The sequence below is a fragment of the Hyalella azteca genome, unplaced genomic scaffold (genome assembly GCF_000764305.2).
Source record: "Hyalella azteca isolate HAZT.00-mixed unplaced genomic scaffold, Hazt_2.0.2 contig12211, whole genome shotgun sequence".
NCBI lineage: Eukaryota > Metazoa > Arthropoda > Malacostraca > Amphipoda > Hyalellidae > Hyalella > Hyalella azteca.
In genome coordinates, this window is record NW_025942174.1 from 132,031 (window position 1) to 156,503 (window position 24,473).

The 24,473-nt window shown below is 40.5% G+C and overlaps 3 protein-coding genes across 3 annotated transcripts in view; 2 read left to right on the forward strand and 1 right to left on the reverse strand.

The window, feature by feature from the left end:
* LOC108672204 (heat shock cognate 71 kDa protein) overlaps nt 1-20,418 on the forward strand; it is a 37,316-nt gene extending 16,898 nt beyond the window's left edge. Inside the window, exon 3 of the mRNA XM_018159837.2 lies at nt 19,954-20,418. Within this exon, the coding sequence (XP_018015326.1) occupies nt 19,954-20,021 (68 nt within the window). The 3' untranslated portion in view covers nt 20,022-20,418. The remainder of the gene's footprint in view (nt 1-19,953) is intronic.
* Nucleotides 2,831-6,302, forward strand: LOC108672207 (heat shock 70 kDa protein-like). The gene is made up of 2 exons (XM_018159840.2): nt 2,831-3,027; nt 3,933-6,302. The coding sequence occupies exon 2, from the start codon at nt 3,941-3,943 to the stop codon at nt 5,780-5,782; it is 1,842 nt and encodes a 613-aa protein (XP_018015329.1). The 5' UTR covers nt 2,831-3,027; nt 3,933-3,940; the 3' UTR covers nt 5,783-6,302.
* LOC108672206 (heat shock 70 kDa protein-like) lies at nt 11,717-13,674 on the reverse strand. The gene has a single exon (XM_018159839.2). It carries the CDS (start codon nt 13,659-13,661, stop codon nt 11,742-11,744), a length of 1,920 nt encoding a protein of 639 aa, XP_018015328.1. The 5' UTR covers nt 13,662-13,674; the 3' UTR covers nt 11,717-11,741.
* Nucleotides 20,419-24,473: the final 4,055 nt, after the last annotated feature.

The following is a 24,473-nucleotide window of genomic DNA, read 5'->3' on the forward strand; positions in this document are numbered from 1 at the left end:
GGAGCGCAGCCGTGAACAACAAATTTAACTGTTAAATAAGTCATGAAGCCAACGCTCAGTCGCAGCATGCAATTATTTTACGCAGCCTCAGAGATAAAAAGCCGCAGTCTACGCTGGAAAATCATAATCTGTACCAATAAAACACTGCTTATCGATAATAGTGCCGTAGGTCTTCAGCCAAAACTTCAGCTTGCTCCCTCATAAGCAGGCACTTCTGCATGTGGCCTCATTTACATGGCCTAACGCAATGGTTTTCAAACTTTTTCCGGCTGGCGCCCCCTTTGGCTCCCTAGTGAATTTCTAGCGCCCCCCACAGACATATAACAACATACGCCTCTTTCTTGAAATTTAGTACGCTGCAATTTTTAAAGATACAGGTTAAACACAAATGTGTATTTCACAAATAGAACCCCATTTGGTGAACCACTATGTTTTTCAGCTGTTGTAACTGTTTCAGCACAAGAAACTTAGGACGTCTCGGGCAAATTTACGGCCGGACTAGTGGCCGGTCTCACGACCAATCCCAAATTCAGTTATCAAGGAATATCACCCAAACTAATAAACGCAGCTCAATAAAACTTGGAACATGTATTCATCAGAACTTAACGGTTACGTTTAGCTTGCGAAAATTTTTTAAATATCACTTTCGTTCGTGAGTTATATTGCGATACAGGGCGAAATTCGCTGTGATCAAAGAATTTCTTCCAAACTACCGAACAGATTTGAACGAAATTTTGAATATACATTCCTAACTACCAAATGGTGTTTTTGTAATTATTTATTTTACCGTCGTTTGCGAGATTTTTTTCATTTTACCGTCATTCTTGATTTCAAACGTCCTTATTTGCTTTCGTTCGCAGGTTATACAGATATAGGAGAAACGATTGGCTTTTCTACCGGCTGGTTTAACAAAGAGCCGTTTATGTATAGCCGTATAACTCACAAACGAAGGCGAAACGAAAAAATTGTAACGAGCTAAACATCACCGATGCTGAGGCTAGGTATTAAAATACTAAATTTCGTTCAAACCTGATCAGTAGTTTGCAAGAAATTTCTTGATTACTGCGAATTTAAGCACGTATTGCTGTTTAAATCACGAATGAAACTCGCGAACGAAGGCACAATCGAAAAAATTTTTACGAGCTAAACATCACCGTTCGGTAGTTAGGACTGTAAATTCAAAATTTCGTCCGAATCTGGGGCCATACTTTCAAAATTAGCTAAGTGAACGTAAGTACTTACGCTCTACTTTCTTGCCTATGATTGGTGGATTTTGCTTGAAAGGCCGTCAATGATTGGCTGATGAACTTACGATCTCTTAACTGTTTTTAAAAGAGTGGCTTGAAAGGCCGTCAATGATTGGCTGATGAACTTACGATCTCTCAACTTTTTTTGAAAGTATGTGACCAGGAGAGGTTAAAAAATATAGCACAGTACTCACTGCAGTGAGTGACAGTGCGCGCATTTTCTCGTCGACGAAAACGTGAAGTCACGGACTGACAAACAGGCGGACAGACAGACGGATGGACTTGGCGAGCACAATAGTGCATTTTTTCCATAAATGAGTAAATGCGCTAAAAACAGATCTGGGTGAAAAAACCATCGCTGGGAGTCATGTGCTGCACGTGTTGTGTACAAATCGTCAAACAAACGTTCGAACTTCTGACTTCGACTTCGGACTGCCGCCCCCCTATCGCCCCCCAAAGCGAGCACAATAGTGCATTTTTTCCATAAATGAGTAAATGCGCTAAAAACAGATCTGGGTGAAAAAACCATCGCTGTGAGTCATGTGCTGCACGTGTTGTGTACAAATCGTCAAACAAACGTTCGAACTTCTGACTTCGACTTCGGACTGCCGCCCCCCTATCGCCCCCCAAACGCCCTCTTCTTCTTTATTGCCCCTCAAAATCTTTCCATCGCCCCTAGGGGGCGATATCGCCCACTTTGGGAACCACTGGCCTAACGTCTTCTGGCTAAATCTATTCGCGCTGCCCTGCATCACAACCTTCTTGTTGCCAATGACTGACTCTACCTTCTCATTGACCCCTCCTCTCTAACGTCCTGCAGCCAATTAATGAGGTTAGGTTAGGTCCACTCAGGTTCGTTTTGGGTGGAGAAATGTTACAACGTGTGTAGGTGAGGCCAGAAGAGTTTAGGCGGGAATAGGTTTGGCGAGATGCAGTATGACCACTTGAGCACTTGGGCATGCTCAAGCGGCAGCTGTGGACATACGGCGGTGTGGCTTTGAGAACTAGACTTCTATTCCCTCCACCGTTCTTAGCCACGGAAAGGAATTTGAATAAAGTGTAAGTTGGCCGAAGCAGTCCTCCGGCACCCGCCCCGGGTTTAACGGTCATGCGTTCTGGAGCTTCTGGGAAGTGTAGACCCACGAATGTAGACAAATTTCTAAACATCGAGTTCCATATTTTATGCAATATAGGGGATAGAATTAAGTAGAAAATTACGTTAAATGGTACATTTTTTGTGGCACAGTCACTGCCTGGTTTCATAGATCCCTGCACATTTCACATTTGCATTCATTCATGGGAAGTCTTGTCTGGCGCTATCTGGATGCAAGCAAATCGCTAAAGCAGCATGCAACAAATTGTAATGACTCCTCATCTACGACCGAACTGAAAAAAAAATTCATAGCATAAATTGCACAATTCACACGCAGTTAATTGTAGTTATACTTTGATACTAATTAAAATTTAATTCATATAAGGTATATTTATTTAGCTTAAAATCGTTTTGAATCGAGAAATTCTGGAAGAAACTGCTCTGGGAAGTTTGTGATCTGTATTGCGCGCCAGAAAGGCTTGAAACTTACCAACAGACAGTAAAAGTATAAGCCGACTCGTACGTTGGCGGTTGGACGTCATGAGATTCTAGCAAGCAGCGACGATGTGCGCGTCAAGCTAAGCCGGCTTGAAGTTTCTTGATTCATATCGTGCTGTGTTGATACGTTGTTGTAAATAAATTTCAGTTCTGTGCGAAAAATAATTCGTTCACATTTGATTTTGAGAGGTAAGTTATTCATTTGTCGTATGATTTCAATGTATAGTACTGAATAATGATAACGATATTGATCCAACTTCTGTCCTATACTGCACAACTGTTAGTTTAAGCGTTGAACTGTTATTAGGTGAACCAGGGTTCATGCTCACTAGAAGTCTGAAGAACTTTGCTGAAGAACTTAACTTAAATTGCTTGCAGTTCTAATAATCTCGATTTATTTGAGGATTTAATGAAGATTTGCGGAGAAACTGCAGGAAGTGTCGTAATTAGCCTATTGCAGTTTGATGGTCGTTTTGAATGTACGTATTAAAGATTTATTTCTAAGGTTGACTAAAGTAGTATAAAATTGTAGAATGTATTGTACTATTCAGGACTTTGCTAATAAAGCTATGTTTAATTGGTTAACGGGAAGCGAGTGTGTGTGCAATGCATTTCAAAATCGTGACGCCGCATCATTGAATCTCATTGTTAAAATGGAAAATGACTCAAATCTGTCCTTGCCGACCTCACGGCGTTTCAATTCTTGAACAATTTTAGAACTTGATATTCTTTAAAGTAGTTAACTTGCTTGTGAGATACTTATTGAAGTTGTAGATAAACCTTGAAACACTAAATGGTGCAAAATTTGTAATTTAATAATTATCTCTCTCATTAGCCTCATGACCCAGTAATGACTTGAAGGAGTGGTAAGTTACCCTTTACGAAATGCGAAGCTCCTAAAGTCGTGCTAGACAGATGTTAGCATAATTTGAACGAAATATTTAGAATATTTCATGAGCGAAATCAGTCAGTAACGCGTTTACGATCTTATTTTGTTCTATTCTTTGAATTGAACTGTTTTGAAATGCTTATACTGTGGAACTAAAATTAGAATTATTAGATTAAACTTGTGGTCAATGGTCATTATTTTACAGAATCCAAGATGGTGAAAGGAGCATCAGTGGGCATTGATCTGGGCACGACCTACTCGTGCGTGGGTGTGTTCCAGCATGGCAATGTCGAGATCATCACCAACGATCAAGGCAACCGCACAACTCCTTCCTACGTCGCCTTCACAGACTCCGAGCGTCTGATTGGTGATGCTGCCAAGAATCAAGTCGCCTTCAATCCTGACAACACGATTTTTGATGCTAAACGACTTATAGGGCGTAGGTTTGAAGACCCAATAGTTGCCGGTGACATGCTGTTCTGGCCCTTCAAAGTGGTCAATGACAGCAGCAAACCAAAATTTCAGGTCGAATTCAAAGGAGAGATGAAAACATTTTCTCCCGAAGAAATTTCTTCTATGGTGTTGACCAAGATGAAAGAAATCGCCGAAGCCTACCTGGGAGGGGCTGTAAAAGACGCAGTCATTACCGTGCCTGCTTACTTCAACGACTCTCAACGCCAAGCGACCAAGGATGCTGGCGCCATTGCTGGCCTCAACGTCCTCAGGATTATCAACGAGCCAACAGCTGCAGCCATCGCCTACGGTCTCGACAAGAAGGGAACCGGCGCCGGTGAGCGCAACATCCTCATCTTCGATTTGGGCGGTGGAACCTTCGACGTTTCCATCCTGTCCATCGACGACGGTATTTTTGAAGTGAAGGCCACTGCTGGAAATACTCACCTTGGTGGAGAAGATTTTGACATTCTTCTTGTCATTCACTTCGTTGAAGAATTCAAGAGAAAATATAAGAAGGATATCAGAGATAATAAGCGAAGTTTGCGACGACTGATGACTGCGTGTGAACGAGCCAAGATAACTCTATCATCATCTGCACAAGCTAGCATTGAGATTGATTCACTTTATGAGGGCATCGACTTCTACACTTCAATTAGCCGCGCCCGATTCGAAGAAATGTGTTCAGATCTTTTCAGGGGAACGCTGGTCCCTGTGGAGAAGTCGCTTCGAGATGCTAAAATGGATAAAGGACATATCCACGACATTGTATTGGTTGGGGGTTCAACTCGTATTCCCAAAATTCAAAAACTGCTGCAAGACTTCTTCAACGGCAAGAAATTGAACAAATCGATCAACCCTGACGAAGCTGTTGCCTATGGTGCTGCAGTTCAGGCTGCCATTCTAACAGGTGACAAATCTGAAGCCGTTCAAGATCTACTCCTCCTCGATGTCGCCCCACTATCCACGGGCATTGAGACAGCTGGTGGAGTTATGACAGCACTCATTAAGCGGAACACTGCCATCCCCACTAAACACTCCCAAAATTTCAGCACTTATTGGGACAACCAGCCTGGTGTGCTCATCCAGGTTTATGAGGGCGAGCGCGCCATGACAAAGGACAACAACCTTCTCGGTGAATTTGAACTGTTTGGCATCCCTCCTGCTCCTCGAGGCGTGCCTCAGGTCCAGGTCACGTTTAATATCGATGCTAATGGCATCTTGGATGTGTCTGCTGTCGACAATTCTACCGGCAAGGAGAATAACATAACCATCACCAACGACAAAGGTCGTCTCAGCAAGGAGGAAATCGAGAAGATGGTGCTGGATGCCGAAAAATACAAGGCAGAGGATGATAAGCAAAAAGAGAAGGTTGCTGCAAAGAACAGTCTTGAGTCATACTGCTTCAACATGAAATCTACTCTCGAAGATGATAAACTCAAAGACAAGGTGTCAGAAGAGGAGCGCAAAAAGGCTTTAGATGCTTGCAGCGAAGCCATCCAGTGGATATATGCTAATCAGCTCGCAGAGAAGGAAGAGTTTGAGTTCAAACAGAATGAAATTGCGAAGATATGTTCTCCCTTGATTAGTAAGCTCTACTGAGGTGCAGGTGGTATGCCAGGAGCAGCATTTGGTGCTGGTGGATCAACTATTGAGGAAGTAGATTAAATTGTAAGTTCTAGGAGGCCATGTTCTTCGCAAAGAATTCTATTGTCTTGAAAGTGAGTGCCAGCGCCATAAAAAAAATATTCATTCCGTTATATCCTATGTAAGGAAGTTATTCTTCTAGTTTTTGTTAGAGGAATACTCGGCGTCTTTTGTGACTGTCGGCTATTCTGATCCATTTTGCGTTTACACTAAGATAAAAGTGTTTTTTGTAAGATACAATTATTTATATTTGCCGTTCATTGTTTATGATTACAAGTTCCATTAGACTAAACCTATTTAGGTGTTATGATATGAATTTACTCAGTTTGTCGGTATAAACGGACTAATTAGTATTTAGTATATCTCTTATAAATCTAGTCTTGCATTATTTTTGAGGGCATTTAGTTTGATTGCCCGATTTTAAGGCGAAATTTTCCTTTCTATTTGATTGCCAAGTTTATAAACTATATCCTTAGCTGGTGTTTTTATTGAAAGGTCATCCTATATGGAACCATCAATTTGTTCTCGAATTTTTGGTAAATAAATATTTTTCAATGCTCTAGGTTCGAAAGTTAAAGATAGGTCAGGTAAGAGGTCCTAATACCGAGTGAGTTGACTTTAGTTATGATAATGATTAACCATTCCTTACCATAGCTGCTCAGTGCCCAGCTACATAGGAATTTGAAGCGTTTTCGTGATGCGACTTCGACTCATTATTGTAGCTTGATATTGTTGATCAGCACGCTTCTCTCGTGCCATAAAGTGGCATGTGGAATGTTAGCGACTATTCCAGTGCGGGCTCTTGCCGTTGGGCTACGTGCCTGAGTTGGGGCGATTTTCTTCGGCTGGTATTCCAACGTCTATTGGACGTGACTCAAGGTCACGAGGTCCATCTTCTAATTCCTGTGAGCCTCAAAGAAACTCGGATTGACAAATTTTAATGAAACGTCAAATTTGAATTGATATTGATGAGTCGTTTGTTGATGTTGAGTTCGGAAAATTTCTATGAATTCGATTACATATTCACGTTATTAAGCTCTGATGTAGGTTTCTATTCCAAACAGTGTAATCAAACAAACGACAATGTGTAGACAATTTAATAAGAGGTTGATTCCAGGTTGATAGTTTATTTTTTATTTTTAATGAGTTGCTATAGCCATTTAATTACACAAATGCAAAAAAATTCGTACTTGCTTAAACATCACCGGATAGATGACATGAATACATTATGAAATTATATCAAAATCTGTTCAGTAGTTAGGGTGATATTTTGACCTCAGTAAATTCGTAAACTCGCCGCGAAACCGGCCGGAGAAATGTCAGAGCGTCCAACGCTTACTTAATTAATAGTCTAGGGTATCGCAGTGCGAAGTCTGAATTCCCTGAGACTAGCAGATCGCTGTAAAATCTGAGCTTGCGTGTTGGTTCTATCGTCCCAAGCCTTGGTCTCGTAATCACTTCAACGACATATTTGTGGGAGACACGTCCCTGACCTCAAGGATATTGTTCTTGAGGCAAGGCGCGGCTTTCAGGTGGCCGGTGAATTGCCAGCGGTCGTCCGCCGTCCGGCGCCTACATGCTCTGGCCGACCGATGGCCTCTCACGGTCCGGGGAGGACGGAGAGAGGCTGATGGGGCTCTTGAATGCCCGGGGCGAGTAATTCATGAGGTTTGTGGTTACCTCATAAACCATTGGGGACTTCTTCACTTCTTCCCCTTCGCTAAACATGATCAAGCCACGGAAACAGGTCATCTTAATTCCTTTTGCTTATTTTCGTACATGCTTGCATATTGCATTTATCTAACATTTCGGGTTTGATCACTTGTTGCGGTTGAGCAGATAGCTTTTGGTCCGAATAAGGGACACTAGTACCTTAGTTAAAATTTTATTTCGTTGCTTGTTTTTCACATAGGTGACTTGTGAAAACACTTGCTCCACTTATGCATTGGAGGCAGGTCAAAGTAGACAATTAAGTGATGCAGTAGGCAGCCAGTGTTAAAAAACCGCAGAAAGCGATTAAATATAAGAAATGCACGAGGTAAGCAATTTATGGAAGCGAAGTAATTATGCTTACTTCGCTTATAAGTAATAAGGCTTACTCCATAAATTATTTCGCTAAGCGAAGTAATTTATGGCTTAGATTAATTTCTCAAGTTCTGGGTTTTCAGATAAGTTTTAAGGTTTTAAATAAAAGAAAAGCGAAGATGTAAATTAACTATGAAACGGGCAAAAAATCTTGAAAATGCATCCCATCCACAATGAGGAGCTAAAAAATCCAAGAAAATAAATCATCTTTAATTAACCAGTCATGTGAAAACGCTTCATGAGAATTTTTCTTTTATTAATAACTGAAATGAGCCAGATTCATGCAGTAAAACTATTAAAAACTTGATTGCTGGCGCGAAACATCCACTTGCTTGCTCATTTTTGTTTCAAGATTCGTTTGTTCGTAAGTATTCTGCATGGTTGTGGATGCAACGATTTGGAAAAAAACACGATCAGAATGCGAAGCTAACCGTAAGTAGTAAGCAGCTTTATGCTCCATCATAATAGTATGCGGCATTTGGTTCTATGTTCAAACCTGATCTGGAAAAAGGATGAAAATCTCTGTATCTTTGTATTATAATCCTTCACCGATGGCTCAGCTATCCTCTGTTCTAAAACCACGTATCAAGAACACGACTGAACTCATGTCACGTTCGAACGCGACTTCAAGACGGCACATGACATGACGGGTACACAGCCGTGCACCACCAAATTTGTGCGCCAATCAGCCTTGAAAGGAACGCCAAGCATATTTCCGGATGACCACCAATCAGCCGCGGATTAAGCCACCCGTCGGTAACCATGCAGCCCGTGACATCGTGACAATACCTTTTTGCGCCCCTACCTTGCAACTTACGCAACTGGCAACATTCGCTCAGTGCGTCCCTATAGCGATCGTTACAAGTATAGTAGTCGATTGCTTGTCCATATCATGGCGGGTGGAAGATCCTTCTTCTGGACTTGATAGAGCTTTATAGTGGTCTCCTCGCTATACGGCATGTGAAATGCAAAGATTATAATAATTCTACGAAAAAAGGGAGCAGCGCGAGATACCGATTAAAAAATTTTATCCGTTCATTAAGTAATTTTCAGCGAATAAACTTCTCCGTCAATAAACCAGTGTTTGGACAATTTCTCCATTTTGGCCAGCCTTTTCTCTTTTATATTCATCGACTTTCGGCTGCATAATGAAGAAACAATAGGATTCAGTTTGGCCCATCATAATGTCTTCTTAAAATTCTGGCAGAGCAGTTGTCGCAATATGATTGTACGTACGTCTGCATGCAGGGTATGATTGCGTAATATTGTGTGCGATCTCTCAATATGGTTTTGGACGCTCAATATTAATGCGTAATGTGGTTTGCACAATATATTGACGACAGCCCTCTAAACGCTCAATATTATTTCGCTATAGAGTTAGCTAAAAAAATTGATGTCTGCTCTTAGACGCTCAATATTATTGCTCCATATCTTGGATAGGATTCGTATTGAGAGAGGTTGCTCAATCTTGCCTTCAGACGTACAACCATATTGCGCCAACAGCCCCTGCATGAACTTAGAGGAGTCAATCTGTTGAGCGTAACTGTATTGGGTTGAGTCATAATTGTTGTAGCTGCAAATCGTAAATTATAAAAGAAAAAAAGCTCGCATTAAGGGAGAAATCTTCCTGGTTTATTGAGAGGGAGAAGTTTACTCACGAAAAATTATTGCATAAACTGAATGAACATTTTAATCAGTCCCTAGGACTGCTCCCTCCTTTCAAATAATTATAGTATAATCTTAGCATTTAACATCCCATAAAGCTTAAAGCCGCTATAAAGGTCGATAAAGTCCAAAAAAAGTTGCCCGCCATGATGACACGAGATCGTCGCACCCATGGTTGAAATATGTATTAATTCAACCATGGTCGCACCCACCAAGAACGATCGATGGCTGTGACGCACTGAGCGAATATTGCGCAATGCGCATGCGCAATGTAGCCCCTATAGACGGCCCATATCTTCCCGTTTGCGCAATACATTTCCAAGATTCTGAAAATCACGCAATATATTGCACAACTCGTCAATATGGCCTATAGAGGCTCAATATTATTGTGCAAACCACAATATTAAGTAATATTATTGAACGCCTAGGACTCTAGGGGCTGCTTTGTTGCATTTGCAGTTGTAGTTAAAGGATACGGGCTTCACATTCCAACCACTGTTGCATTTCACTGTACGCCCGACTGATAATTGTCGTTTTTTTCCATGTTGTCTGTATAATTCCTTTTGTCTATGTAAATAAACTCGTTATACGAGCATAAAATAAATACATTTTTCTTCTTTGTTTGCCATAAAAGGTTAGGAAAGCAGGCAAAGCACTAGTTTGGAAAGCCTATAAAATAGGAAAGTTTATGAATCACTGGTCTAACGTAATTAGCCCGTTCTCGCAACATGCAAGAGATTTTAGCTGCAGTGATACTCTATATATATTTTTTACAAGTAATGCAACAAGAATCTCTAAATTTGATTTATAACCACCACGTTTACCAAGGTTCGCAAGGCTCATTTTGTCCTCACAACAGTTTCCGGACACAACTTTTTACTATATTTTCTAAGCCATAAATCGATTGCAGATATTCGTGAAACTTGTAATCAAAAGTACCGACGGCTCGACCTGCACTACCCCGCCGGCAGACATGCATCGTAACCAAAGGGTAACGGGTATAGTTTTCGTCCTCAGTACTTCAAATTTACTCACAGTTATTTATGATGAGTTAACATGCTTTTTGCATCTGAGGTGCATTTCATGATTCACGGGACAACTATTGAATATATTGATTTGTTTTCCTCATTTTGGTTAATCCACCTGTCTGTTCACTTAGATTTAACTGTACTTAATTCTTATTTCAGTTTCATTTCCCTCACCTTTCGTTGCCCTATTTTCCCTAGTCCCTCCATTTTATTAAACGTTGTTTACGAGAGGTAAAGATTACAAAATGTTATTATAGTCAAATGATAAGGGAATATCAAAAATAGATTACCCTAAAACGAACTATGGAGAGAAAAAGTTATTTACTCATGAGAGAATAAAGGTATTGCAGATGAAAATTTAATGTGATCGAAATTTATCGAAACTTCTTCAATATTGCGTGCCAATTCACACTATGTGAATTCATATTAAATCGCTCACTAATCCTTGACGCCCAGCCACATGATCTTCTAGATTTGTAGCTCTTGCTTCCATCGTTACGGAATTTCTAGATCTCTCATTATGATAAGGAATAGTGCTATTGAACAACAGATATAAAACTTTAATGGTATTTCTGATTGCAGCGCCTAATAGTGATTGAGTTTAAAATATTATAAAATTTCATGATTTTAAGGTTATAAAAGTACAAGATAAAGTTTATACATTTATTTGTAACAGTTAACAACTATTTCTACAAGAATATATTATCTCTCTTACCGCGTACTATGAGAGTGATAGCTTAATTAAAAAGGCTTTAAAAAGAGACTACGTACACTACTCACAAAAGATTGAGGGATATAAATTCATAATAATCTATGACAAGAAACACAATTTACAATGACAGATCAGTACTATACAAGTAACTTCAACTTGTCAGCTAATTCGAATTTCAATTACTGCCTATTCGGCTACAAAGCGCACATTGATTCGGCATCGCAAGTGATCAAGTAAATAATTATGCATTTAGGTAACGTACGCTGTGTTTAATTACATACATACATAATATCTATTTGGTGTAATTTGGCAGAAGTTTTACATTAAATCTATTTACATTAAAATAATATCTATTTACATACATACATGAGTATCTATTTACAAATAGTATTACGTTCATTGAAGTCTAGTATTTTTTCATAACCTAATCCACTTCCTCGATAGTTGGTCCACCCGCGGGCGCACTTGGTCCCCCAGGCATCGGTCCACCAGTTGCCCCATACAGCTTGCTGATCAAGGGAGCGCACACTTTCTCCACTTCCTGCTGCTTATCTTCGAATTCTTCCTTTTCTGCCAGATGGTTAGCGTCCAGCCATTTGAGGGCATCGCTACACGCGTTCAGTGCTTTCTCACGATCATTTTCAGGAATTTTATCTTTCAATTTGTCGTCTTCAAGAGTTGATTTCATATTAAAGCAATAAGACTCTAATGAATTTTTAGCTGAAATTTTCTCCTTTTGCTTATCATCTTCATCTTTGAACTTTTCAGCGTCTTGTACCATCTTCTCGATCTCCTCCTTGCTGAGGCGACCTTTGTCGTTGGTGATGGTGATCTTGTTTTCCTTGCCGGTGGACTTGTCGACAGCAGATACGTTCAAGATGCCATTGGCGTCGATATCAAACGTGACCTCAATCTGAGGCACGCCCCGAGGGGCAGGAGGGATGCCTGTGAGCTCGAACTTGCCGAGGAGGTTGTTGTCTTTGGTCATGGCGCGCTCGCCTTCGTAAACCTGGATGAGCACACCGGGCTGGTTGTCGGAGTAGGTGGTGAAAGTTTGAGTCTGCTTAGTAGGAATGGTAGTGTTACGCTTGATGAGAGCAGTCATGACGCCTCCAGCAGTTTCAAGCCCCAACGACAGAGGGGCAACATCGAGAAGAAGCAGATCCTGGACAGCTTCCGATTTATCACCACTGAGAATTGCGGCTTGAACAGCGGCGCCGTAAGCTACAGCTTCGTCAGGGTTGATTGATTTGTTCAACTCCTTGCCGTTGAAGAAGTCCTGCAACAGCTTTTGAATTTTAGGGATACGAGTAGAACCTCCAACCAATACTATCTCATGGATCTGTCCTTTGTCCATTTTCGCATCTCTTAGTGCTTTCTCAACGGGATCGAGTGTACCTCTGAAGAGGTCAGAGCACATTTCTTCGAATCGGGCGCGAGTGATGGATGTGTAGAAATCAATGCCTTCGAAAAGAGAGTCGATCTCAATGCTGGCTTGTGCAGAGGAGGATAGGGTTCTCTTCGCTCGTTCACAGGCTGTCCTCAATCGTCGCAAAGCTCGCTTGTTCTCAGAAATATCTTTTTTGTGCTTCCGCTTGAACTCCTGCGCAAGATGGTTAACTAGACGGTTGTCGAAATCTTCTCCTCCAAGGTGAGTATCTCCGGCAGTTGCTTTCACTTCAAAAATGCCATCATCGATGGACAGGATGGAGACATCAAAAGTTCCGCCGCCCAAATCAAATATTAGAATATTTCTTTCACCTGCTGTGCTGCCCTTTTTGTCGAGACCGTAGGCGATGGCTGCAGCTGTTGGCTCGTTGATAATCCTGAGGACGTTGAGGCCAGCAATGGCGCCAGCATCCTTGGTTGCTTGGCGTTGAGAGTCGTTGAAGTAAGCAGGTACGGTAATTACTGCGTCTTTTACAGCACCTCCCAGGTAGGCTTCGGCGATTTCTTTCATCTTCATCAGAACCATGGACGATATTTCTTCAGGACTGAAGGTCTTGTTTTCGTTTTTGTATTCCACCTTGATTTTAGGTTTTCCATCAACATCAATAACTTTGAATGGCCAGTGTTTCATGTCACTGGAGACAGTTTGGTCGTGATATTTACGGCCAATGAGCCTTTTGGCGTCAAAAACTGTGTTAATTGGATTGAGTGCGACTTGGTTTTTGGCGGGGTCACCGATGAGCCTTTCAGTGTCGGTGAAGGCGACGTACGAAGGAGTTGTCCTGTTGCCCTGGTCGTTGGCGATGATCTCGACCTTGCCATGCTGGAACACACCCACGCACGAGTAGGTCGTGCCCAGGTCAATTCCCACTGCGGTAGCGCCTTTAGTTTTCATCTTATAATGCTTCCTGCACAAAAAATACAGCTCTTGAGTGTCTTCTTAATTAACTAGAAAAAATATCAACACAACAGTTTAATTTCCACCGCCAACGAATTCACTCAAACGAATCGAACAACGAATTCGCTCCTCCCCGATCAATAGTTCGATCGATTCGATTAAATGTGATCGAAGTTTATCAAAACTTTTCACATTTATGAACTATTCAATCGATCTCCGACAATTATGATCGAATGCATGTCCTCTGAGCATTATTATGCACGATATCAATATCAGAGTAATCATCGTAAAAAGTTATTCCAGATAATTTTTCAAATATTAGTTATTAAATTTGGACGCTCAAATGCAATTTAATGCTCTCCTAGTTAGAGAACAAATTACATCAAGGTCTTACCTCAAAGCTACTTCTTAAGAAGTCGGTGAGTAGATAAACTTGTTTTCTTACTTCACACACGTAACAATGCAGATGTAGACGATAATTTGCCCTCTTCTTTCGAATCTGACTACTTTAGTTAGAATGCAGCTTCAAACACTTGGTCACTTTACTCGTCTCAGCGATCGCTTCAGAGTCGTTTGGTAGCTCAGTTGAGTAATGCCGCCACCAGCGGGACGCTACTTATATATCAGTCACCGCTGCTGACGCAATTTTCTAGAAGTTTCTAGAGAACGAGGTCTCGAGAAGGCGGTTCCATGAGTTCTCCGATGGTTCGAGAAGCATCGAGTGAAGCAGCGACTCAAATTCATCTGTTTACAGATAAAATAATTCATCTTAAACAATGAAGAGCGAATAACAGACTCTCAGAATATTACTGAAACAAGTTTGTATACATGCCCAATGAAAGTCGTTATAATTTTTCCGTGAAGCTGTGGGGTTTGGTAGCTTGATAGCCACCAAACCAAGCCCACGATCAATGAATGCCAAAATCTGCTGGTAATGTTATCATCTGTGATTCTGATTAAATTCTTTCAGCGTGATTTTGATTCGGTGTTTTTAAAACACAGTGTCTTTCGTTATAATTACATTGATGAAATTCACACGAGGTATTAAATTTCGTATTTAATCAAGCAATTGGTCATTTCAATTTTCTTTTTCGTGTTTACGGCTCTCATTGACGCGGACACTGTAGTACGAGTACGTCTATGTTTCTTTTATCTGATTAATTTAAACCACAAGAATTGTGAGTGGATGATTGATTGAGATACAAATAAACGTATCGACAACTATACTATGTATGACTGTGTCTATGGAAAGAAAATAGATTTTAAGAATGCCTTTGAATTTTGTAATGCATGAAATAAGCTTCGTAGTCAATTAACATGCCACGGATAAACAACTTCACATCATGGTCCTCAGTTCATGGAATAGTTTTAGTATTTAAATTTTATAAAACATAAATTAAGCACCTCTTATATTATTTTAAAACACGTGAAAACTGCACGAGCATTGAAAAACTTACGTGTCTAACATAGGTACAATTCACGATCCATCATACTAATGAAATAAAGAATTTCCAAAGAAAATTCACCTTACCAAGAATAAGAGATGGAAAGTTCATGAAATCCTAACGCGTATTAATATCCAACACATATGATGAATCCATCATTTCTAATGATATTTATATTTTCTTCAACTTACGAAAATTTTTTTGCGTTTAATTTCTGGTCCATCAATTTATATGGACGATTCTAATAGTTTCTTGAGCCATGAAAATTGTTAATATACCTAAAACTTCATGTGGCCATCACTCGATTTATAACTGTGACCATTTTTACGATTATGTGCGAGTCCAACACAAAAAAATATAATTCAGTACTCACTGCAGTGAGTCACTGTGAGTGACAGAAAGCGCATTTTCTCGTCGACGAAAACGTGAAGTCACGGACGGACAGACAGACGGTCAGACGGACGGATAGACGGACATGGCGAGCACAATAGTGCATTTTTTTCATAAATGAGAAAATGCGCTAAAAATGATTTATTAGTTAAGTGGCACCCTGATATTTTCTGAATGTATAATCATTATGTGATAAATATGTACTTCCAAGCGTAACGTGCAGTAACCTCGTCGCAAAATAATAATAACAAATGAGAGAAAAAAGCAATTTATTCGCGTTTCCTTAATTTCTTAATTGTTTTGTTGGTGAATTCCGCAAGCCTGCTTATTATTATTGTTATTTCATATCATATGAAATCATATTATTCTAACGTCCTGCTTATATATGTTTATATATAAGGACAAGTACGTTTTCATTGCGAAATCTACCTTATCATCTACATTGGCATGTGTTTTCATTCACCATGTATTCATCGTATATAAATATTTTATTGTAAATACTTAGGCAGGAGGCATCTTTGATGATCGTTGATGCAATAATGAGCAAAGAGTTAAAATGTGGAAAGTTCTACAACAAACAGGGCGTTCGGGAATAACGGTCATGCGTCTCTATTGATTCTAGAACATCTCTGTGGGAAAGCAGGGTCTGTTGAAGAAAAAAAGCGCTATATTTTCCATGCTTCGTGTAATCTAGGAGATAGAAAAGAATGAATCACTTTCAATTTGACCCAAATTTTGCGGTTAAGTAATCTATTTTTGCTTTTATTACAAGCTCCAGTAAATTTAGGAAGTAGAAGGCAAAACATATGTATGTGCTTCCCATATTTACCGATTCGACACTTCAGCGAACTCGCGTGCGAACTCGCCTGCGAGCTCGAACTTCATTTTCAACTCTGGCACTCATAACTCCTTCAATTATGAACGGATTTTATTCAAATTTGAAATATAAGTAGATAATATCAGTACGCTGCGGATTATCGATGAAAAAATTTGAAAAAAATACTCACCGCAGCGTACTGATATTATCTACTTATATTTCAAATTTGAATAAAATCCGTTCATAATTGAAGGAGTTATGAGTGCCAGAGTTGAAAATGAAGTTCGAGCTCGCAGGCGAGTTCGCACGCGAGTTCGCTGAAGTGTCGAATCGGTGTTTGATGCGTTCATTCCCACAAACTTTGCGATTACAAGCACATTCTGGCTTATCCGTTTGTACATTTTCAAACAATATAATTTGAAACTCGATTTTCTTTTTTTTAACGATAAGAATAAGTAATAAAGCACGAATTCATGTTCCTCTTCATAATTCTGTTTCAAAGTCTCACGAGTCGAGAAATTTCTGCAGTTGGCTGCCCTGAAATTTTCGTGTTTACTATAGCCTGCCAGAAAACGCTAGAAGCTTGCCAGCTGGGACTGTTATATAAACGCGGCAAGATTGCCAGCTCGCATCAGACTTGAGCAAGCATTGAAAGCGTGCACGTACTGTGAGAAACTTTCAGCTATCTCGGATATTGAGCGTCCAAGCGTGTGTAATAAAGGCTGTAATTACTGATACGCATCAGTGTTAAAAAGACCAAATTAACTGCGATATTTACTGGTAAGTTATTAAATTTACTTAGCAGTGTGTTAGTGCGTAAATATTGCATTGTGAAACCATCTTACCGCGTTACCGGTAGCTCTCAGCCTCCCGTTGACGTTGAAGTACAGCTTCAACAAGTTAGTGGCGTGAGCACCAAAGTCACCGTACGCGTTATAAATTTATAAGAAATTAAACCCCCTTGAAGTTCAGGATGGGCATAATATGAGCAAATGCACTTAAAAGATGGGATCCAAAAATTTGAAACTAGATTTTGTATTTATTTTTTGCTGATACTTTGGAGTTGGAGTTTGGACATTACCTTACCAGACTGGACAGATTTTTCTTTTATTGATAAACCAACATTCATACTTCATAGAATTCTACCTTCTATCAGCAAATAGAAATGAAAGTATTTTTCCGTCTGTGAACATGCCTGACTCTAGAAGTAAATATTGTCATTTGAAGATGATAATTCTGAATTTTGCAATAAATAAGTTGATTAGAATGTGAGTGAGATCAAGATGTTGGACATTGCCACTTGCCAGTACTCAGTATTGGTGTTTTTTTAAGAAAAGGAACTTAAGGAAGCAATGTGCAATATGTAGTATGTATCTTATCCGTTTCGCTCTCTTTGACAGTTGTTGGTAACGTCCCCACTTTTGTTGTCAAATCTTCGCCGACTTGCGTTTAAACTTCCACTTGTTACAACGCTGCTGTGATTGTTAATATGCCTGTTGCTTGAATATCTTGGCTAGTGAATTACTTAAAACTATTGTGTACCTACCTAGTTACCTATATTGAGGAATAACTTGATGCTGCAACTGATCATACAGATTTTTATTGAAACGGTTGTAAAATAATCTGCAGGAACAAAAGTAAATAAATGTTTCATTTGTCATGCCTTTGACATTGTGCTCTCTATTTTTTTATTGAATTTAATTGAAGAACTATACAAAAATACTGAATGTTTAAATGAAATTTTAAGTGACTTGTTATTTTACAGAATCGAAGATGGTGAAAGGAGCATCAGTGGGCATTGACCTGGGCACGACCTACTCGTGCGTGGGTGTATTCCAGCATGGCAAGGTCGAGATCATCGCCAACGACCAGGGCAACAGGACAACTCCTTCGTACGTCGCCTTCACCGACACAGAAAGGCTCATCGGCGACCCTGCCAAGAACCAAGTCGCGCTTAACCCTGTCAACACGATTTTTGATGCCAAACGACTCATTGGTCGAAAATTCGAAGATCCCACAGTTGCCGGTGACATGAAACACTGGCCTTTCAAAGTGGTCAATGACAGCGGCAAACCAAAATTGCAGGTCGAATTCAAAGGAGAGATGAAAACATTTTCTCCCGAAGAAATTTCTTCTATGGTGTTAACCAAGATGAAAGAAATCGCAGAAGCCTACCTGGGAGGGGCTGTAAAAGACGCAGTAATTACCGTACCTGCTTACTTCAACGACTCTAAACGCCAAGCAACCAAGGATGCTGGCGCCATTGCTGGCCTCAACGTCCTCAGGATTATCAACGAGCCAACAGCTGCAGCCATCGCCTACGGCCTCGACAAGAAGGGAACCGGCGCCGGTGAGCGTAACATCCTCATCTTCGATTTGGGCGGTGGAACCTTCGACGTTTAAATCCTGTCCATCGACGACGGTATTTTTGAAGTGAAGGCCACTGCTGGAGATACTCACCTCGGAGGAGAAGATTTTGACAATCGTCTTGTCAATCATTTCGCCCAGGAGTTCAAGAGAAAGTATAAGAAAGATATAACTGAGAATAAGCGAGCCCTACGACGATTGAGGACAGCATGTGAGCGAGCCAAGAGGACTCTATCTTCAGCTGCACAAGCCAGCATTGAGATAGATTCGCTTTACGAGGGCATCGACTTCTACACTTCAATTACCCGCGCCCGATTCGAAGAAATGTGTTCAGATCTTTTCAGAGGAACATTGGACCCTGTGGAGAAGTCGCTTCGAGATGCCAAAATGGATAAAGGACAGATCCATGAGATAGTATTGGTCGGAGGTTCAACTCGTATTCCTAAAATCCAAAAGCTGCTTCAAGACTTTTTTAACGGGAAGGAGTTGAACAAATCAATCAACCCTGACGAAGCTGTTGCCTATGGTGCTGCAGTTCAGGCTGCCATTCTAACTGGTGACAAATCTGAAGCCGTTCAAGATCTACTCCTCCTCGATGTCGCCCCACTATCCATGGGCATTGAGACCGCTGGTGGAGTTATGACTGCCCTCATCAAGCGGAACACTACCATCCCCACTAAACACTCCCAGATCTTCACCACCTACTCCGACAACCAGCCCGGTGTGCTCATCCAGGTTTACGAAGGCGAGCGCGCCATGACCAAAGATAACAACCTCCTCGGCAAGTTCGAGCTCGCTGGCATCCCTCCTGCCCCTCGGGGCGTGCCTCAGATTGAGGTCACGTTTGACATCGATGCTAATGGCATCTTGAACGTGTCTGCTGTCGACAAGTCTACCGGCAAAGAGAATAAGATAACCATCACCAACGACAAAGGTCGCCTCAGCAAGGAGGACATCGAGAAAATGGTGCAGGATGCCGAAAAATACAAAGCAGAGGATGATAAGCAAAAGGAGAAGATTGCTGCCAAGAACAGCCTCGAGTCATACTGCTTCAATATGAAATCTACTCTCGAAGATGATAAACTAAAAGACAAGGTGCCAGAAGAGGAGCGCAAGAAGGCTTTAGATGCTTGCAGTGAAGCCATCAAGTGGTTGGATGCAAATCAGCTCGCAGATAAGGAAGAGTTTGAGTTCAAACAGAAAGAGGTCGAGAAGATTTGTTCTCCTGTAATTACCAAGCTCTACGGAGGTGCAGGTGGAATGCCCGGTGGTATGCCAGGTGGCATGCCTGGAGCGGCATCTGGTGCTGGTGGACCTACTATTGAGGAAGTAGATTAAGTGTTCCTACTCTCTTAGTTATGATTCCTATGTCTTCGTCTGTACGTAATGTTGATTTTCTGAAGCTAGCATGTTCATGTTGATGGATTAATATCGTAGTAGATAATATTATAATATTAAGGGTTCAGTGTTGTGAATTTCATCACCAAAGTGTCGAGATAGTATGTGCGGAGTACGATTCTGTTTCTCAGGATCGCTCATGACGGAACCTCAGTCTTTTTCTGTTGACGAACTTTTTCTGCATTTTTTGTGAAATGTCGGTAAGGAAAAGTCTTTTTATTGAGAGGAAGTATGATGTTCTAGTCCTGTGTTCCTTGACAAGATTTTTATTTTATTACTCTGATTTTGTATTGTCTTGTTCATTTTCTGTTTGAGGAGTTAATAAATTATCTCGTTATCGCGAGTTTCATTCGCCATATCCCTTGACGAATTTTCGGTACTTTAGTAGACTTTGTGAAGCAGTAGTTTTTAGAAGTAAATCTTGCGTCGTTGAAGTGGTGACGCCGTTGAAGTGAAATAATGACTCTTGTTAAATGCTTTCTTCAGAGCAATTGCTTCTCATTGAAATAAACCACGTATTCATATGACTGAAGATCTGATACTGGCTGATTGGATTTTGTTGAATGGCTGATCAGGTTTGTTTTGTCATATTAGAAATGCATTTGAATTATTTAAATTGACCGTGTTATCCATTGAACTCGTTTGGTAGTTCCAGTCCTAGGGTATAATTAATCATATCTTGCTGTCTGTGAGCCAATGATGTTAGTGGTGGTAAAGCTTGGATTTGCAGTGCATTGCAAGAACCGTTCAAATTACCTTGATTGAAACAATAAAAACAAGACGAACGAGAGATGAGGGTACGAACTTGATGTCATCTACGAAATGTAATAAATTTTTTCTCACGTGGAAAAGCCATTGTAGCATATTTAGTAGCTACAGAATTTCTTTCCGTTTGACAAATAGCGCGCCTAACTAAATTAGACACAATTCGAAATATTACAACTCCAATGGAAGAGAGCCAACGACTCGTTAAGGGAGTCCTCACATAGCGATGGGGCAAGCATTGTCCAAATTTAGCTTTCCTGCACTTTCTCACGATGAATATTGATATTATTTTAGTGAATAAAACGATATTTAAATGTGATAATTGAATTATACCCTATTAATTTGATGGAACTTGGAAGGTGCATCAATTGTCACGATGACATAGGAGATCTCGTTGGTCAGCTAATGTGTACATCCGATACCGTCAATCTCCAAATCGACATTTCAGAGATTCGGCACATGTTTGGTATGTTGATCACCACAAATTTACTTCATTCAATATTGTTAATCATCCCATCTTTACTATCGATCCTTCTATCATTGAAAGCCGCCGGCAGCAGAAGGGGGCCTGAAAAGTTAATTCATATAGGCTCATCTTGAATTGTAAGGAAAAATTAGAATCTTGCGTCAAGTTTAAAACCTTTGCTAGTACCTACCGTCAATGCCAATAGCTTCGCCACAGCACGTGAGTCGACGGCCTTCAATAGAAACAATCTATTTTATGGATCAAACTGAACCAAAACTTAATAGAGCGATGTAAACCACTTCGTACATCGTAGTCATCAAGTGGTTATATAACTCTGCACTTCGTAGTTCCGAGTCAGCCAGTATTGTACAGTTTTAGTGACGAGCGGAGCCAATCCTAACCTAATCATTCATCAAACACTAGCTCACCGTCTTTACCCTAGGCCTAGAATATAGCTTTTATTTTTTACTGACCGATTCATTCAAATGTTCCAATGTAAAGCTGATTGCCGTTAATCACCGCTGATCACCACTGATCATTGTAAATCCCTGCTGATCATCGTTAATCACCGCTGATCACCCCCGAATCAACCTTCGGAGAGCGCATAGAGAGCGTGAAATTCTGCCGAGTCACGGCCTCGCTTCCACCGCCGCTCTAGAACAATGGCGTAAAACTGACAGCAAGGAACAGGGCAAGCAAATCTAATCGGGTATTGTTTGTTGCCCTCGCGTGCAACACGGTTCTTGAGGTTCTTTTTCAGGGCCGTCAAAAATGTCTCCTTATTCAAGCAGACGCATTTCGAAACGAGGCGATAGCAGGCGCTACGCGAGAATATCAGTCATGTATCGTATAATCTTTACAATAATAGTTTATGCATCAATTTTAATTCTCTTAATAGATTACATGCTGTCAGTCAATCAATGCTTTTGCGGGGGAATTCATTTTAGTTTTAATTACCCTGAACTAACTTTAGTTAATTTTGAAATGTTTCATAAATTAAAATTTCTGATTAATTTTGGTACAACCCATGTTTAATTTTACAATCAGCCGAGGGAACCTGGTTGTGTGATGAATATTAAAACAACATTATTTTTACCTAGCAATTATCATGTATAGAATACTGAAGAACTTACAATGACTTTGCCTAAAAAAAGATGACATACTTCCATAACCATGCATCTTCCTCATGGCCCGTTTTCAAATTAAGACTTGCAATTCACTGAGCCAATGAATAGGAAGCTCTAGAGTCGTCCCTGACGAAGGCTGAAATGCATCTCCATGACATGCTGACTCACTCAGCGTGACGTCTCATCCCAGTGACCACTGGCACCGGCGTGGTCAGTGAGAACCTTAACAAGTGTTTACGTTCTGGCTGTCATGGCGGACAATGAGGACCCATCGGCGAAAATGCGGATGATGTCTTGTCACGAGTTTGACGATGATGTCGTTTGACGTAAAATGTCGGAAGTCACGGGACACGTCTAAAATTCCGAATTTTCAGGTGAATAAGAAAAGTTAAATTATCGATTTTCCTCTTATGCATTTCAGAAGGTATAAATTCTTATAATAATATGAACAGTAACGTACGCTCCGTTCTTCCTTAGTGACAATTATTTACATGAAAAATATTTAAATAGCCCTTATTTGTATTGAATTAGCGGTACCTTAATAGATATTAATAGCTAATAGTAGTCATTTTGGGTTCATACATCCTTCTTCTTCGTCTAGACTCTAGTCGCTGTTTAATGGGAGTTTTGGAGACTCGTCCATGCAGCGCCATGGCAGGAATCCTGTTGAAGAGAACAGGACACGGCAGAGCCGCGCAACACGACAGAGCAGCGCAACACGACAGAGCAGCGCAACACGACAGAGCAGCGCAACACGACAGAGCAGCGCAACACGACAGAGCAACTGGCACCGGCGTGGTCAGTGAGAACCTTAACAAGTGTTTACGTTCTGGCTGTCATGGCGGACAATGAGGAGCCATCGGCGAAAATGCGGATGATGTCTTGTCACGAGTTTGACGATGATGTCGTTTGACGTAAAATGTCGGAAGTCACGGGACACGTCTAAAATTCCGAATTTTCAGGTGAATAAGAACAGTTAAATTATGTATTTTCCTGTTATGCATGTGAGAAGGTACAAATGATTATAATAATATGAACAGTAACGCAGTAACGCACGCTCCGTTCTTCCTGAGTGACAATTATTTAGATGAAAAATATTTAAGCAGCCCTCATTTGTATTGAATTAGTGATACCTCAATTGATATTAATAGCTAATAATAGTCATTTTGGGCTCATACATCCTCAGTGTACTTTTAGTGCCCAAGTACGTAAAAGAGGTCTCAACGTGCGTATAAGAGCGTATTGGAAGTGTTCCACGTGTGCAAGATAGCTGCCTCGACATGCGTATTAGAGATGCCGCCCATGCGTATATAATTGCGGTCTTATCATGCGTTTTGGAGCTGACTCAGTTGGATATATAGAAGCTCCCTTGGTTGCGTATCAAAGCTGCTCTGACAAACGTTAGTTGGCGTATTATCAGCGTATCAAAAGTTTCATGGCATTGGTTTAATAGCAGTAAAATTTGCATATAGAAGCTAGTATGATTTGTAGATGATATCTGTATTAGTTCCGCGTCGAAGCAGCCATGGCTTGCTACTTAAATCTTTTTCAGTTGTGCATAAAAACAGTTTTACGACAATAAAAGCCCTTTTTTACCCAAAAAGAGAAATAAGTTTGGTTTGAAAACTATACATTTTTTCTGGTAAATCTGCCTCAGGTCAGTCAGATGCGTAACAGAGTTGCGCCATCTTCACGAGAGATCCTCCTCAATTTCTCATTAAAAATATTTCGATTGACATTCAACATTATGTCAATTGCGCTTCAAATTTGCTTCTGTTGCGTTTCAATGTTGTCTCATATTCCGCTCAATACTGTCCCATATTACTTTCTATGCTGTGCCACATTCCTTTCAATGCTGCTTAATATTCCTCTCAACGCTGCCTCACATTCCTCTCAATGCTCTCTCATATTCCTCTCAATGCTCTCTCACGTGCACATTCCGCTCAATGCTGCCTCATATTCCTAATAATGCTGCCTCACATTCCTATTGATGCCGTTTATATATGTTCCAGTGCTGTCTTAAATTCCTTTCAA